General features: G+C 43.5%; 1 protein-coding gene across 2 annotated transcripts in view; it reads left to right on the top strand.

Annotated features, from left to right (window-relative positions):
- The first annotated feature begins 1,871 nt into the window (after nucleotides 1–1,871).
- The window catches only part of LOC102533469 (phospholipase A and acyltransferase 3), a 37,667-nt gene continuing 21,590 nt past the window's right edge, over nucleotides 1,872–17,948 (top strand). Inside the window, exons 1-3 of one of the 2 annotated variants that reach the window (XM_072970167.1) lie at nucleotides 1,872–2,132; nucleotides 2,603–2,680; nucleotides 16,501–16,603. In XM_072970167.1, the coding sequence (XP_072826268.1) occupies nucleotides 2,666–2,680; nucleotides 16,501–16,603 (118 nt within the window). In that variant the 5' untranslated portion in view covers nucleotides 1,872–2,132; nucleotides 2,603–2,665. Of the gene's footprint in view, nucleotides 2,133–2,161; nucleotides 2,385–2,602; nucleotides 2,681–16,500; nucleotides 16,604–17,948 lie in introns of those variants that run through there. The other variant, XM_072970168.1, reaches the window with a different exon arrangement.

Below are 17,948 nucleotides of genomic sequence, written 5' to 3'. Positions count from 1 at the left end.
GCCCAGTGCAGAGGAACAGCCTATGTTTGGTCATTCATTCATTCATTCATTCATAGTTGCCTACTGTGTGCCAGGTTTGTGCCAGGTTTGGGGGACATCTGTTGGCTTAAGACCCGTAAGTACTTAAGACTTAAAAGTACTTTCTGCTAGGCCCTTGCCTTTAAATGGCTTTAAAATTTAATATACAGTAGTCCCCCCTTATCTTAGGGGGATATTTTCCAAGATTCCCCAGAGGATGCCTGAAGCCACAGATAGCCCCAGACCCTAAGGTAGTCCCCCCCTTATCCCTAATATTGCCTCTCATGGTTTGTTACTCAGTGGACCCCAGAAAGCGAAACTGTGGATAATGGGGGCCTGCTGTACTTTTATTTTATTTTATTTATTTATATTTTTTATTGAATGAAAAATTCTTTAAATTCTATAATGTTTTACAGTTTTCAAAAGGATCACACATATTATTTCCCATAATCCCATAATCATAATCACATAAAATAATAATTCTTTTTTTCTACCCTGATATTGCCCCCCCTTCCCCACTGGTAACCACTAGTTTGTTCTCTGTATCTGTGAGTCTGCTTCTTTTTTGTTTTATTCACTAGTTTGTTATATTTTTTTTAGATTCCACATATAAGTGATATCATACAGTATTTGTCTTTCTCTGTCTGACTTATTTCACTTAGCATAGTACCTTCCAAGCCTATCCATGTTGCTGCAAATGGCATTATTTCATTCTTTTCCTATGGCTAAATAGTATTCCACTGTGTGTGTGTGTGTGTGTGTGTGTATTTTATATATATATACACACACATACATACACATATATATATACCACATTTTCTTTATCCATTCATCTGTTGATGGACACAGTTTGCTTCCATGTCTTGGCAATTATAAGTGATTTTGCTATGAATATTGCCATACCTGTGTCTTTATTGAATTAATGTTTTGTTTTGTCTTTTTTTTGGATATATATCCAGGTATGGAATTGCTGGGTCATATAGTAATTCTATTTTTAGTTTTTTGAGGAGCCTCCCTACTGTTTTCCACAGTGACTGCACCAGTTTACATTCCCACTAGCAGTGTACGAGGCTCCCTTTTCTCCACATCCTTGCCAACACTTACTGATTCTGTTCTTTTTGATGATAGCCATTCTGATGGGGGTGAGGTGGTATCTCACTGTGGTTTTGCTTTGCATTTCTCTGATGATTAGCAATGCTGAGCATCTTTTCATGTAGTTGTTGGGCCCACTGCAGCTTTTTTTTTTTTCTTGAGTGGCATATTTGTTGTTTTACTGTTAATTCGACACATCTGAACCAAAGCATTCACAATACTTGATATACTTTGAAGAGAATCATATACTATAGTCTTAGACATAACCACAGAACAAGCAGAACAATTAAAGCTACATAAGACCTTAAAATATATTCACAATGTATGTCATTTCAATATTCATTCATTTACAAATTGGTGTATATACTGTTAATTTTCTTTTTCTTTCATTGTTTTATTCAGGCAGGATTCATGCAAGAAAAGGCAACTTAGTTTTTGTGTGTGAGCTTTATTTTTTGCTACATTGGTTAATATAAAAAGTATGAATTAAATGTTTTCTTATCTCCTGCATCCAGGGGTGAAGCCATGAAATTCTCGGATAGTAATCCAAAACAACAGATTCTATTCTTAGAAACAGTCAAAGTGAAAAGGGACCAAATTGCCAGTGTGTTTGTGATCTTAAAGGACATCTAGTGGACTTTTAGGTTTCCTAATAAGGACAGTACTGCATTTTGACGAGGTTAGTTCACTTGAGTGGAGGAGACAAACTGTGTGTGTATACACGATCTTAAATACTGAGCGCGCTGCAGGACCGGTGTAGACTGGCTGAGAAGGAGGTGGACCTGAGCTCGGTTCGGGGGCGACTCGGGGCAGAGGAGGGTTTGAAGGGAACAGGGGGCATCCTGGCCTGTGTGTCCTAGAGGCTGGAGCAGGCTGTCCCTGTCGCCCGGGACAGGGAGCTCTGGGAGACTCTAATTAGTCACATGGGGAGGGGCCGGGCGACCTCACGCTGGTCTGAACTCTGCGGCCATTTAACCGGTTCCCTTTGCCGTGGAGGTTGCGCTGCCTCCCAAGTCCGGAAGGTGGGTGGAGCGGTATTTTTCGGGACTTAAGGAAGGCTTGGGGTGGCTCTCCGGGTCCCCGAGGCTGCGTGGGGGATGGGGAAGCTTGGTGAGGCGGGAGACAAGAAGTTAGGCAGCAGCTGCAAGCAGCGTCGCCTTCAGGGGCCCGGGAGGCAGGGCGGGGCGCGCGGGCGGCTCGGCTGGCTTTCTGGGGCGCCCAGGCGACACCGATCGCGCTCCCCGGCGCTGCGCCGCCCGCCTCTCCGGTGTCGGGTGAGCCTCCCTGCCCCCTTCAAGGGATTCATCCGTTCGAGGCCCAGTGCAGGGATAGGGAGAGGGGCGGAGGAACTCGCAGGGAGTGAGGCAGTTGTTCCCTAAGGGGTCGGAGACCAATCGTGCTCGGTCTGCCCACCAGCAGCCAGTGACCCTGAGGTCTTGGGGACGCTGTTTCCCGTTAATGACATAGCAAATCCCTGCTCCCCCTGCTTCAGGCATCTCCGCAGCTGATAAAGCCAACTCCTGCCTGAAATTGAGGATCCACGTCACCCAAGAAGATGCGCGCGCTCATTGTAAGTGTGGGGCTGTCGTGGGCTAGGGGTGGGGACCGTGTTTCAGTAGGCACTCGCTCCGGAGCCCGAGTTATCACTTCAGAGAGAGGATCCTTGAGGATGTAGGCGCCACCCCTTGGTCAGCCGCTGGGCATCAGGTGTCAGATGTGGGTCAGCTGGAGCCCTTTGGCGTTGTCTCAGTATCAGTACTTGTGTGGGCAGGTTTGGAGGCCACCCTTCCTGAAACAGGCCCACGGGAGGGCAGGACCTACAGGAACAGGGAGGCAGCAAGGGGAGACTCGCTCCTCCAAGACCCTGTGCTGCCTTCCAGAGTCAGACCAACACCTGCATGGGCTGCACTGGTCTGACCGCAGGTGCCTTTTCTGGTCTCAGCTGAGGTACCTCCTGACCAGCCCTGCCAGCAACTTTCCAGCTCCCACTTTTCCTATTTCTAACCTGTGATGTGGTTCCGAAATCAGAAAGGGGCTTAGTCAGTGTGCCCTTTCAACCCAGCAGGACCCGCTGCAAAGAGGTTCTGAGCCCTGGCTTTTGAGGTTGACCCACCTGGGATTGTGTTCCTGCTGAGCCAATAGCTGTTGTACTTTGATCAAGTTTCAGATCCATTCTGCTCCCCAGAGTGAGGGTCATATGACTTAATACTTATGAAGTGTGCAGAACAGTGCTTCATACACATATTAAGTGCTCAGCTGTAACTCATTATTATAATTATTTCTGTATTATTATTATCTCAATTCATGTAAAGGGCTTCACACAGTGCCTGGCATTAGGGTGTTCTTGGCATATTTGATGCCTGGATATGTCATTTAAACATATCCTTCTCTTTTATCTAACAGCAATATTTTCAGTAATAATCATGCAATGAATTGTAACAATGGCCAGAAAAGAAAGTAAGTTTCTTCTACTAAGCCTTGTACATGAAATTATGCCAGTGAAAAAGTAAAAAATGAAAAATAAAGTCAATGTTAAAATAAACAGAAAAAGAGAAAATAGTCATGGATTTGTAGTTTTTAATTGCATTAATGTATTTTGGAAGAAAACTTATTCTTACATATATATAGGTTGGTCACAGTAATGAATAATAAAAAAATTACAGTTTTTGTTTTGGAATTTAATTTCTGAAGTTATCCTTGACTTTGGAAAAATTCATCTTCTTTGCATGTTCATTTTCAATGTTCAGTCAAGCTAGATCTGTCAGTCCATGTTTGCTCACATTGATTGAAGAATACCTTTTATTAATTTTAATTTCAAAAGCTTCTCTCATATGAAACAACAGATACACAAATAGAAAAAGCCTTAACCATTAGGATAAGTTTGTCGGAAACCCATAAAAATCCCTTTTCATAATAAATTCCTGGAAATGCAATAGTGTCTATGTCTTTAGAAAAAAAAAAACACTGGTTTTTAAATGACTCCACATTTGAAACATTTTCATTAAAACATCTTCGCCAGAGAATTCATCATAACTTTTAATCTCATTTGACAAAATGCTTTCAAGTTTTTCTTCTGCAAAAGTCAGAGAAAGTGACTGATTGATGGTGAACTTTGACATTTATTTAATCCATTGCTTTGGAATGAGAGTCTAGTTCTTGGTGAAGTTGATCCAGACTTTTCAACCCTTTTCTTTTGGTTTCTTCTGGCCCTGGGCGAGCAGACTCTCTTCTGTTTAAACGCAGGAAAATGCAGGACCACAGGGGTTGGCGGCCCAAGCCCTGTGGAAAGTGAACTTGAACCATTCTGAGCCGTTCAGAACTTACTGTTGGAACAGACACATGTAGTTGAGTCTGTGTGATGGAGGTTGACCATATCACTGAGTGTTCTCTGATTAAGCTTCCAGGTAGAAGACTAAGTTTATCAAAGAATGAGAAATGAAAATGTGCTAATTTAAAGCTCACTTATATATTTATTATTATTGTTGTTGTTGTTGTTGTTATATATATATTAATTGAAGTATAGTCAGTTTACAATGTTGTATCAGTTTCTGGTGTACAGCATAATGCTTCAGTCATACATGAACATACATATATATTCATTTTCATATTCTTTTTCACCATAAGTTACTACAAGATATTGAATATAGTTCCCTGTGCTATACAGTATAAACTTGTTGTTTATCTCACTTATATATTGTTAAATCTCAACACTAACTGCATCTGTTAGAACTTAGACGGATACCACTAATATTGTTTAAAAGTGTTGGCACATGGTGATGAGAACAGCAGACTGACTTTTGATGTCTTATTATTGTTTTAAAATTCTCTGCGGCAACTCCCCCCTATTTGCCTGCACCGAGGGGACTCAGCCCCCACACCCCTACTCCGGGTGTGCCAATGCTTGGCGCTCAGGGCTTGACAAATGTTTGCTGTTGTTAAGGCAGCTCCCCGAACTCCCTGGGATGGAGAGGAAACTGATGGGCCTGCTCTGATCTCTGACTCTAGACTCCCTTAAGGACTCCTTTAGGACCCTCTAAGTTGGCCGGATGTTTTGACAGATCTCTGCGGGGCTGGTTAAGGTGAAAGGACGAGGGAGGAGAAACGGATGTTTCAGGCGGGGCAGGGGTTCAGCCGCACTCTGGAGGGGCCCCAGGCTGGGCGGGGCTGGGGAAGGAAGCAGTGCGCTGGTCGAGGCTGCAAATTTCTGCTGAGAACGTTGCATGCACCGAGCTGGCTGCTCAGTCTGCGGGCTGGGCGTGGAAACCGACCGCTTCTTCCCAGGGGTTCGGCTCAACAATCACAGTCACTGGAAAAGCAGGGCGGTGGCCGTGGGGGCAGCGACACTCTCCTGGGACGTCGGGAGGGGACGGGGAGGCATTGAGGAGGTAGAGACGTTGAGGGATGTGTAGGAATTTGCCAGAGAAGAGCCAAGGGAATTTGAGGCCAAGAGTACAGTGCTGTAAAGGCAGATCTCACCATGTGGGTCGTTATCAGATGTCAGTACCTTTGTGAATTCCTGGGTGTAGTGTCCTGGCCTTTGGATTCAGGCAGACCTGGAGCATAATCCCAGCACCGCTTCTCGGGCAGTTCTGAGAACTCAGGCAAGTTACTGACTTGGAGCTGTTTTCTGGTTGGTAAAAATGGGGCTGGTGTAAGGATTCCAGATAACTGGGGAAAACCCCGAGGAGTGCTTGGTGACGGAGGTTGGGGTGGGGGTTCCCAGATGAGTTCAGGGAGAGTCCTGGCTCACATAGGGTGAGGTTCAGCATGGAGAACAGATATGGGGCTGGGAGGTCAAGAGCCTGGGAGGGCGGATGAGTTTTGCCTCCTTTTTTCAGGATATTCATGATCTTTGGGCCCCTGGGACTGGACCTGGTGCCTACTGAAGCTGTCCCTGTCCCCCTCCCACAGGCTGACAAGGGAAGAGGTGATGTGTCAGCCCAACCTCTCCTCCGCCTTCTTGCTGGGCCTGAGGCTGGGGAGTCTGGCCAGTCTGGCCTCCCAGTCATGCTCCCTACACCCACCCTGCCTGGGGCATGGGGTCTCAGCTCTCTCATAGGCGTAAGTGATTTTAAGCTTTCACGCCCATCATCTCATTTGTTCCTCACAAAGGCCCTTCTGGATGGGTCTTGACAGCCCTCTTTTACCAGAGAAGCTGAGAGAGGTTAAGTGATTCCTGAAGGTCACACAGCAATATAGCAGAGAGGGCTTCAGACTCAGGTGGACTGGGCTCTGCTTCCAGAAACGCAGCCTCTGACAGTGGGCTCCTAGAGGGTTTCTTTTCTTCCTAAAACCTTCGCACCAAAACTCTCAGCTCTGCTGGGAAAACCCCTTCTGTGCGCTCACCCTGGACTTCAGGTTTCGTTTTTGTTTTTTTAACCACAAGCTTCTAGATGTCTTCTCCAGAATATCAGAACCGAAGCGGGTAAGGTGAGGGATTTCCACACTTACCACAGCATATAATTTTGGGACAAGGAGAACTTGCTCTCAGGCTGGGTTTCCCCACCTCCACGGTGTCTTCCAGCTGGTCCTGGAGCTGTCTGTGACATTTCCAAATCAAAAATAATAAAAACAAAGAGGGGAGGGTAGAGCTTAGCGGTAGAGTGCACGGTAGAGCGCATGCCTAGTATGCACAAGGTCCTGGGTAAAATCCCCAGTACCTTCATTAAAACAAATAAAATAAACCGAAGTACCTACCCCTACGAAAATGAAACAAACCCCACAAAAACCAAAGAACAGTGGTAGCAAAAACTGCATTTACAGAACACTACCCATGTGATTTGCTGAGTGGTAGGTATTAGCTTATCTGAGCCTCAGGACAACGTGGTGAATCAGGTACTATAATTATCCTCATTTTAGAGCTGAGGAAACAGGCTGGAAGAAGAGGGGTCACTTGCCCAAGGCTACCCAGTAGCAGAGCCCGAATTCAAATCCAGGCTGTCTGGCTCTAGAGCCCCTAGGCTCTCACCCACATCTTGTTTCTGAAAACTCAGTCCATCCTAATTGAAACACTGAGCAGTCATGCTCATGAGACTCCTTTGTGTATTTTCTGTACGTCTGAAATATTTCATTAAAAAGAATAAAATTGCAAAACTCTGATGATGAGGCCAAGTGAGGCTGAGCGTGGGTGGATTGGAATACTTCCCTAGTGGCCTTGAATTAGAGAAAAACATTCTTTCGTTTTTTGTTTCAACCCTGGGGTTGAAAAATTCTTCTGAAGGTGACTTTACTTTCTCCTGTGGTCCCGTCCGGGGCCCACAGCTGAGGATCTTGCCCCAGATCAGAGTTGCAGGAGTGGTGGCTTATCACGCAGGGGCAGATGGCCAACTCTGCTGGCCGGCTGGGCTGTGTCCTTTCTCCCTGTGGTGGGGGACGAGGCTGGGGTTCAAGTTCCTGCTTTGCTACTTCCAGGCTGACCCTGGGTAAGTGACCTCATCCCCCAGCCTCAGTTTCTCCACCTGCAAAATGAGGCGTGACTGCCTCTCTCTGCCTAACCCTCTCCCCGCTCAGACCTCCTCTCTTGTGGTTCTCACTCTGGGCTGCACAGTAGAATAACCTGGAAGCTTTAAAAAAAAAAAAGCCAAGCCTGGAGTCCACCCCAGGGTTCCTGCTCCTAGCCCAACCCCAAGAGCACCCAGAGATGCCTCCACCCTGTGCTTTTTCTTCTGTTGCCCTGCGTCCCTGTTTACCTGTCTCCATCTATCCCCCTTCCGGCCACTGCCTCCCTGCCGCCTTCACTGATTTCGGTAGAGTGTGACAGTTAAGAGCGAAGGGTCTGGGTTTGAATTCTGTCTCCACGACATACACGTTCCCTCTCATCTTTCAAGACTTCAACAAAAACCTCCAGTGCCGCCTTTCCTAGTGTCATCGCCAGTCCCTCTCCTCCCTAGATGACTTATTTACTAAGGCTTTAAAAAAAAAATCCTCTCTCCCTGATACTGATCAAAAGCTCCATGAAGGCAGAGATCTTTGCTTTGTTCAGAGACACAGCCCAGGTGCCTGGGGGCGGTGCCTGGGGTCCAGCTCTGTATGCTTCTGTTGAGTGAATGAGCAAATGAATGAGTTCCTTGACCCTCCTAGGCAGAGGTGGGCATCCCCAAGGTGAAGAGATGCTCAAAGTGTGTCGTTGACCACTTACACCACCTTTCTGGGGGCATTTGTAAAGGGCCTGGCGTAAAGGGCTGCACGCGTGCGCGTGCCTCCTGTAATTTGTGCGCAGGCTCAAGTCAGAGAACCACAGCTGGGTTCAAGTGTGGAGTCAAGAACCCAGTGAGTTCTAGAACACAGAGTTAGAGCATGTCACATGCTTAACTGCTGCTGTCATCGGCCTGGACTCCCTCAGTGTTTTGCCTTTGCCTCTCGCAGAAAGAACACTGATCATTTAGAAGAGCTTAAACATTTAGAAGAGCTTAAAGGTACTACACAGGTGGAATGAATAGGTGGACATTATTTGTGATGAAGGAAATACAGTAGCAGAATAGCAGAGTCTAGGTGGTGAGTATACAGATGTTTACTTAAAAATGCTTTCAATTTTGAACGTTTGAAAATTCAAACTGTATGTTTGAAAAACTGTCATAATAAAGTGTTGGCAAGCACATGTTATAAGCTTAAAAGTGTTCATTGTAGAAAAACTGGAAAATGCAGAAAAATAGAAGGAAGCAAAATAATCACAGTAACCACCCATAATTCTAGCACCTGGAGGGAATCTCTGTTAGGATGTTGGTGTATAGCTTGCTAGTCTTTTGCTGTGTGTATTCATTCTGTTACATAATAGTAGTTGTATGGATTGCCCCAGATTGAACACACTGATGTTTGTCAAGCCTTACTTTGTTTTTTTTTTGTTTTCGGATTCTCAAACAAATATATGTGTATTTAGAACATTTTGGAAAACTAGAAAAGAATTAAAGAGAGAATTAATACCCCAAATTCCACCACTGAGTAATAAACACTGTTTACATTTTGATATATTTCCAGTTTTTTAATGCATTGATTTTATTTTTTGGACAAAGCTTAGACAATATACTGTTTTGTGTGATACAAATTACTATATATAAAATAGATAAACAACAAGTTCCTACTGTAGAGTATAGGAAACTACATTCAGTCTCTTGTAATAAACTCTAATGGAAAAGAATCTGAAAAAGAATATATATATACTCAGTTATAACTGAATCACTTTGCTGTACACCAGAAACTAATACAACATCGTAAATCAACTGTACTTCAACAAAAAAAAGCACTGTTTTGTGTAAAGCTTTTTAAAAAAATATTTTATTTATTTAATTTATTTTTTGTTTGTTTTGTTTTTTGTTTGTTTCAGGGGGAGGTAATTAGGTTTATTTATCTACTTATTTTTTTTTTTGGTGGATGTACTGGGGGTTGAACCCAGGACCTCATGCATGCTAAGCAGGCACTCTACCACTGAGCTATACCCTCCCTACTGTGTAAAGCTCTTTTTTCTTTTTTGTTAACTTTAAAAAAATTTGGATTATAGTTGATTGTAAATCTTTTTTATTAAACATTATATTATGGACATTTCTTGTCCTTAAGTACTCTTTTAAAATATAATTTTTGTTTTTTTAATCTCTATTTTATTTATTTCCTCCCTGATCTTTATTATTTCCTTCTAAAATAAAACTTTTAAAACACAACTGTATAGTATATAAGTACATAAATATGGCAAGATTTAACTAATTCCTTTATGTAGGATATTTAGGTGTCTAATGTTTTGCCATTAGATGTGACTTTGTGATGGACATCTTTAGTAGGCATTTCAGATGATTGCCTTAAGATCTATAAATAGAAATTGAGTCAATGGATATGAATATTTTTAAGGTTAGTGATACAAGTTGCCAGATTGTCCTTCAGAAAAGTAGTACTGATTTATATTCCCATCTGCAGTGAATGAGAGGGTCTTTACCCACATCTTTTCCTATACTTAGTATTTTAATTTTTCCCCAAAACCCTTTTTAAGTTACACTTATTTGATTACTGGTTAGATAGAATATGTTTTCTTGTATTAGTGGTAATATGTATTTCTGCTTTTAAAATTATTTATTATAACCATGTCCATTTTTTTCTATTTTGGTGTTTAAATCTTTTTATTGATTCATAAAAATTCTTTATATATTAAAGTTGTCATTTTCTTCCAGTTGGTCATGGTAGTTTGTGGTGTTTTTTCCAATGCACAGAATGTTCTGGTCTAGCTCTTTTTGTTATAAGTAACAAGTACCCCACTTAAGCTAGCTCAAGTAAAGAAGGTTTGGTCTAAGGACACATGTTGGGAGGTAAGGAAATTCTCTTGAAAATTTAAGTACAGGAGCTGTAATAAGGTTGGGCCTCCCAGGGGCTGGAGCTGGGAGGCATTTCAGGGTCACAGCAGCTCTAGGCACTCAGCAGCTGGAGTTTGTGCATCTCTGTTCCTATGCGCCATCCTTCTTGTGACTAGGCTGGCTGTTTTTGATGTGCCCGCTTTCTTCTCTGTCAACAGGGGTTTTCTACTTGGTCAGAATGGATGTTCTCTCTTCTCACCGTTGGTTTGGTCTGTGATTCACTGAGGTCTCTCTTGCCTCGTCTGTGTCATGACTTTTTAGTATTAGCTCCTACTGCCAAAAAGCTTTTTTTTTTACCCCCCTGTTACTTGGTTCAGATTTTTGAGAGAGAGAGAGAGAATTTGATTGGCCAAACTCTACTTACTTTGGAGGATCATAGGATGCTGACCTGCTTGGGGCCCAAGCCCAACTGGCAAATGTGGGGTTGCAGTGGTCACATGGTGTAAAAATGGCTGCCTGGGCGCCGGGATTGTAGGTGATCATTTTCTCTTAAAAGGGAGTATGAACGTAACAGGCAATGACAGAAATTTTTAATCATAAGAATTTTAACATTTTTTTCAATTGTAAAAACTTTTAGTCTTTGACTTTTATCTTTAGAATGTCTTTCTCTATTCCAAGACCTGATACATATCCATCTATGTTATTTTAAATTTTATTTTATGGCTTTATATGTTACATTTAAGTGTTACTGATTTTTAAGCATCATTAACATGGTAATATTTATAGGCTCCAGGTGGGAGATGGTTTCAAGAGGTTTTGGGGACAGATAATGTCCACTTTTTCCAATTAAAAGAAAACTACAAGCTTATCAATATGAAGGATTTCTTTCCCATCTCAAAATCTTTTAAAAGTTTGTATTATATAAAAGTAATTTACATTGGTTAAAAAAACCAATAAAATAATGTAGTATAAAATGTAAAATCTCTGAATCCCAACCCCCACTGTATATAATATACAACAGTTTGGTGTATTCTCCTTAGCTCATTCATAGCGTATAATACATCGTACACTAATGTTTTTTAAGCAAAAATGGGATAATAATGGGTTCCAACTTACTTTTTCCTATTATTTCTATGTCTGCTCATGTAAATCCATCCTGTTCTCTCTATTGGCTGTACATAGTACAAATATAAGATTATTTATGTAATTGGTCCCTATTAATGTTTTTTAGGTTGTTTTGCCATTATGAATTTCAGAGGCCAGATATTGTTCCCCAGTTTGCTTGCTAAGGAAAATGGCTGTTACACAGCTCTTTGTAACTCTGCTTTTGTGGAGAGGATAAAGACTCTTTGTTCTGAAATCCCGTGGGTGCAGAGTCTCAGCTTTGCCATTGTGGTAGCCTGTGTGATGTTGGAGAGCCCTGGTTACTGTGCTCTGGAGAGTTTCTGGCTTCCTGCTGGCCCACCTCGTTCCTGGGTGATAAACCACTTGGCAACAAGATACACTCAGATTTCTGGGACTGAGGAGCAAGCTGAGTGAGGGTGAGGGAGAGAGAGCTCACTGTTGATCCTTTCATAACAAGAGTTTGGCAATTTTTTTCTGAAAGTGACCAGAGATAACTTTACTATCTCTGGTCTCTGTTGTAATGACCCAACCCTAGCCCTATGGAGAGAAACTAGCCTCAGCCAAAATGTCAATGATGGGTATGGCTTTGTGCCAATAACACTTAATAGATACTGATGTTTGAATTTCATATAATTTCACATATCACAAAATATTCTTTCTTTGACTATTCGCCAGCCATTACAGAATATAAAAATCATTCTGTGTTTGCATACAAAAATAAACAGAGTTACAAATTTGGCCCATGGACTGTAGTTCTCATACTTCTAATTTGAAAACATGATTTCTTGAGTTCTTAATTTTGATTCAGCTGAGTTGGCCCTATGTATCATTAAGTAGTTATTTCTCTAGTTCAAGTGTAGTGATAGAGTTTGAAATATTCATATCCTTGGTTCATGGCACCCTGTCCTCACTGGCCCCTGCAAGACCTCTTGTCTTCTGGGTTTTAAAATTTTTTTTATTTAAAAAATTTATTTTTTTTTTAAAGTTCTCTTTTATCATCAACCCTTACTCCATCTTTCCAATGGCTAGCATCCTCATATAATTAATATTTGTGCTTTAGTTTCTAAATTTAATGTGTGTTTTTTAGATTCTTTTCTTGTTGCTTTTTTTATTATTGTTGTCTATTTATTTTTTTAAATCACTCTGGGTGATTTTTTTTTTTAATGAAGGTACTGGGGATTGAACCCAGGACCTCGTGCATGCTAAGCATGCATTCTACCACTGAGCTATTTCCCTCCCCCTTCTTGTTGCTTTTTTAAAGTTATATTTTCTGGTATGGTTCTTATAAGATATGTATTACTGGTTTGTGTGTGGGTATCATTAATTTATATAAGTGGTGTTTTGCAAAGTTCATCCTCAGTTTTCCACTCAGCACTGTGTCTAAAAGATTATCCATGTGGTCATGTGAACATTGATTCCTTGCTTCTAACTAGTGCACAGGGCTCTGTGGGCAACTCCGCCACCTTCCACTTCACTTTTTAAAAGAAATTTCCTTGAGCGGTGTCATGCTTTAAGCTAGTGCATATTTGGAAATGTATGTCTTTTGCCCTTACAAGGGACAGGCAATATGATTCAGTTTTAAAAAATCACAGCTTTTTTGCTTTCCAATTATAGATAACCTTTAAAAATTTTTTTCTGTTTTCTATTTTACAGAGGTACATACAGATTGAACCCAGGACCTCGTGCATGCTAAGCAGGCACCTTACCCCTGAGCTATCCCTTCCCTCTGTAGATATCCATTTTTTAAAAAAAATTTTAAAAATTTATGTATAAAAAAAAACCTGGTGTTTAAAAAATTAAGGTCTAATTTACCCCTTTTAGTGTTCAGTTCTCTGAATTTTGATACACACATACAATTGTATAACCATCATCACCATCAAATACAGGGCAGTACAGGAAGTGTAATTGCCCTGAAATTCCCTCATGCCCCTTTGGGGTCAACCCCTCTCCTCACTCCCAGCCCCTGACAATCACTGATCACTTTGCTGTGCTATAGTGATGTCTATTCCAGAATGACATATAAATGGAATCATACAGTACATAGTTTTTTGGTATGGCTTCTTTAACTTTGCATCAGTATTATAAAGTTGAGTTTCTCTGTAGATAATTTTGTTGGCATCTTATGACTGATGTTCAAACTGTCTCCTTTTCTAATCGGTATCTTCCCTGAGGGCTGGGTCTCTGCCTTCCCTTTATGCCCTTGCTTATTCATTGAAATCCTCAGTTAAATTTCCCTTTGCGGATCCTTGAAGACCCCTAACTCACACCAAACAATTAGTATATATTTTTTCTTTTATTTGAGAAAACAAATGGGATTCATAATTTATGACCATTGTCCGTTGTTCTGAAATAGGTTCTCAGTAATGTCTGGGTGCCTTCTTTTGGGAAGATAAATTATAACTACTGAAATAAGACAACATGATTTATCTGTAAAATTCCTGTGAAAAGAGTGTTTTCCTGCCACAGGGGATGTTTGTTTGCAGTTTTAATGTTTCTATAAATAGAAATGAACTGCCATCGACCCTGCTTCATAGCCATTGCAGGGCTGTGATCGGCTAGTCCCACTGCCCGTCATTTTTATCCCAGGGGAGGCCATACAAGGGGAGTCCATGCTCCCTTTGTTACCGGAGATTAGGTTCTTGTCTCACTCAGAAAAGAATTCAAGAGCGAGCCATAGTAAAGTGAAAGTAAATTTACTTAGGGAGAGCCACACTCCTTAGACAGAATGTAGAGCCTCAGAAGGCAAGAGAAGCCACCGAGGTGTGGGGGTGGTTAGCTTTTATGCACTGGGTAATTTCATATGCTAACAAGTGGGAGGCTATTCTGTCTGCAGAAGGGGTAGGGATTTCTAGGAAATGGGCCCAGCCTAATTTTGTCCTTTTCAGGTCAGCCTGGGTACTGTCACGGTGTCTGTGGGTGTGTCATTTAGCATGTTAATGTGTTACAGTGAGCCTATAATGAGGCTTAAGGTCTACTGGAAGTTGAATCTTCTGCCATCTTTGGCCAAGTTGCTTCTAACCAGTGTATGTCCTATCCTCAATTGCTGTGTCATTCTTTTAATGGTTATTCCCTGCCCTGTTCCCTCCTGTCTCCCTCTTCATCTTTGATAGAATCTCTCAGTCAGGCTGACAGAGTTTGGCGGTGGGATGTGGGCAGATCCCTATGAATCTGTCCCCTAAGAGCGGGTGGGCCAGAGCCCTGGCCCCACCTCTTCACTGTACTGAAGGGTGAGCAGCAAAGGACAGAGGGACTCGAACAACCTCTGATGGGCTCCTTTGATAGGTGCTTTAAAGTGGTTTAAGGTTGGCTTGGGTGAAAGATGCTCATCACCTCTGATTCTGGTCCGAGTTGGTGTGCCCCTTCAACCTGCAGCACTGGGACCTTATTACATTGAATGAAAGTAATCTTGAACCGCCCCTGACTTTTCTCAAGCTCTGGCCATTCTTCCCTGACAGAGCGGGGCTCTGAGGAGCCTGAGAGTATCCTTCCTACCTTCCCCTGCACATACCCACATACTGTCACTTCCACACAGGCTCGCTGTGTTATTATATATATATATATATATATATATATATATATATATATAGTCTTTGTCTCAGGTTCCTGCCACAGCATTCCTAAAATCCGAGTAATTTCCTGAGTGGTAGAGGTGAGAGGAATGTCTTTTGTTATTCAGAATAAGCCTTTCCCAACCACATTGGAGTTTATACTAATAAAGTGATGGGGGCTCAGAGCCAAAGGAACCAACCAGGTGACCAGAGGGCTGGAGGTTGCCTCAATCACCAGTGGCCAGTGATTTAATCAGTCGTGCCTATGTAAGAAAGCCTCCATAAAACCCCTAACCCGGGTGTTGGTGAGCACTCAGAGGTGCTGGAGAGGGGTGCGCCTGGAAGGGACATGGGAGCTCCGAGTCCCTCCCCCCGTGGCTTGCCCTCTTCGTTTTTTCCATTTGACTGTTCCTGAGTTGTTTCTTTCTTTTATAATAAACTGGTCATCTAACAAGTAAAATGTTTCCCTGAGTTCTATGAGCCATTCCAGCAAACTAAGAAAGGAAGGGGTTGTGGGAATGCCCAATTTATAGCTGGTTGGCAGAGCACAGATAACCCGAAACTTACAGTTGATGTCTGTAGTGTTTGTGGGGCGGTCAGTCCTGTGGGGTCTGCACCAACTCCGGGCATCTGGTGTCGGAACTGAGTTAAATTGTGGGACACCCAGTCAGTGCCCACCGAGGACTGAATTGCTTAGTGTGGAAACCTCACACATCCAGGATCCAAGTGTTGGTGTGAACCCAGAGTAGAGTTTTCCCTCACTTGTCTCACACACACACACACACACACACTCATCCTTGGGATGAGCAGCCTGGCAGTCTGATACCAGTTCTCTGCCAGACAGCCTCCTGATTTGACAGCCTCTGGCAGGGTCCCCAGGTGGGCAGCTTCAGTCAAATAGCCTGTGGTGTCTGCCTGACAGCGAATGTGACGTTCAAGACACTGGGTCTGGGACTCAGACAGCCTAGTGTCCTGGCCATGTCACTCATGGGCTGTGTGGCTTTGTGAAAATTCTTTTGCATCCCTGAGTCTTGATTTCCTCATTTATAACATGGGGTTCACAGCAGTATCCACCATATAGGGTGGTGGTGTGAATTTATTGAGCTATACCTGTCAAACACATAGCAGGGTGCTTGGCTCAGAGTAAGCGTTCAATAAATAATATTCCTAGAAAAAGTAACAGTGAGGCAGAGGCCCCAGCTAGTGAAGAAGTGTTTTAGGTTCGCACTTTGCCAATTACTACGACAGGTGGACAGACTCATCCCTGAAGGTCTGGGACCCGGGCTTGTGAACTCGGATTGCCGTTGGATGGGCTGGGCAAGGCTCAGGAATCCGTCTAGATGAGCTGAGAGCTGGAGCCTGCTGAGCTGCACCCTCCTAGCTGAGCCCTGCCCCTGGTTCCAGGTCTCTTACCACCTCTAACAGCCCTGTTCTCCATTTTGCAGCCAGAGCCCCAGCTTGGAGACCTGATTGAGATTTTCCGCCCTTTCTACAGACACTGGGCCATCTACGTTGGCAATGGATATGTGGTCCACCTGGCCCCCCCAAGTAAGGGTGCCTGGGTCCTCTGCTGTGCTGGGGCTGAGAGGAGAGGGAGCTGGGGGAGCTGTGGGTGACAGGGGACTCCAAAGTTCTTCTCACTCCCCAACTGGTGGTTGGTTCCTGAGTGCTACAATAAGACAGCTGGGTGTCGGGTGATGGTTTTCAAACTCTTCTCCTTAGAACCCCAGGGGTTTGCAGAGAAACTAAGGCGAGCTTCCAAGAAGGCAGGTCTGCTTTTGTGTATTTTATATGTTATGACTTTGTATAAAACACTTTCAATCTTTAAGCATAAAACTCCTGGGACGAGCACGGGTATTTGGGCTGCAGTCCTGGCTGTGAATTCAGTTTCACTCTCCAGCCTTGGTTTCCTTATCTTCAAACTGAGGCTAAGAACACTTGACTTGGGGAATTGTGAGAATTCCTCACCCCTTTTCTCAAACTTTTTACTTAAACTGAGATATAATACCACTAATAAAGTGTGCCATATAGTCAAGTGTAAAGTCAGTGGATTAAAAAAAAAATGTATCCATCCATGTGACAATGACCCCTAAAAGGCTCCCCGCTCCTGTGCCTCTTCCATGTCGTCTCTCCCACCCCAGAGGCAGCCACTTTTCTAGGTTCTCTCACTGCAGGTTAGTTCTGCCTGCCCTAGAACTTCAGGGAAGAGGACTCACACAGCCTGTGCTCTTTTGTGTCCGGCTCTTTCACTGGGCCTGTGAGAGTCGTCTGTGTTGTGAGTAGCAGAAATTCTTTTTCATTGTGGTGTATCTTCTGTTCTATGGATACACCTCAGTTTGCTATCCATTCTTCCGCTGATGGACACCCAGATGGCTTCTAGTTGTGGGCTGCTCTGAGTGCCATCCAGTGATTACTGCAGAGAAGGTGAATGGGATTTGAAAAAGTGCATCCCATCCTTCTCGGAGCAAAGGAAACAAAGCCTCACAGCTGCTCCCAGAGGTGTGACACCAGGGAGGCCCAGCGGGTACACTGGCACAGCCCTGGCCGAAGCTGAGAGGCTGGGAGGGGCAACAAAGTTCCAGGAATGAAACTGCCTTGAAGAAAGGTATTCAAGGGTCAGCACAAGGACCAGGATGGTGGGGGAGGGAAAGCTAATGCCAGCACACGGACTGGGCATCTCTCTGGAGCCCAGCCAGCCTGCCCTGTGCAGGGAGGGGCGTGCTTTGGGTATGAGGGCTGGAAAAGTGGGTGTGCACTAAAGAGGCAGACCTCAGGGAACATCATGAGGGGAGGCTCACTCTCCCTCAAAGAGCCTCTGTGGCCCTGCTGGGATCGGGAAGCCTCAGGGCTCTTCCCAGCAGGGGAAGCACCCTGTTACCCTGGGCAGGACCCA

Source organism: Vicugna pacos, chromosome 10 (genome assembly GCF_048564905.1).
Source record: "Vicugna pacos chromosome 10, VicPac4, whole genome shotgun sequence".
NCBI classification, from domain to species: Eukaryota; Metazoa; Chordata; class Mammalia; order Artiodactyla; family Camelidae; genus Vicugna; species Vicugna pacos.
This window is presented reverse-complemented; position numbering and strand designations above follow the sequence as displayed.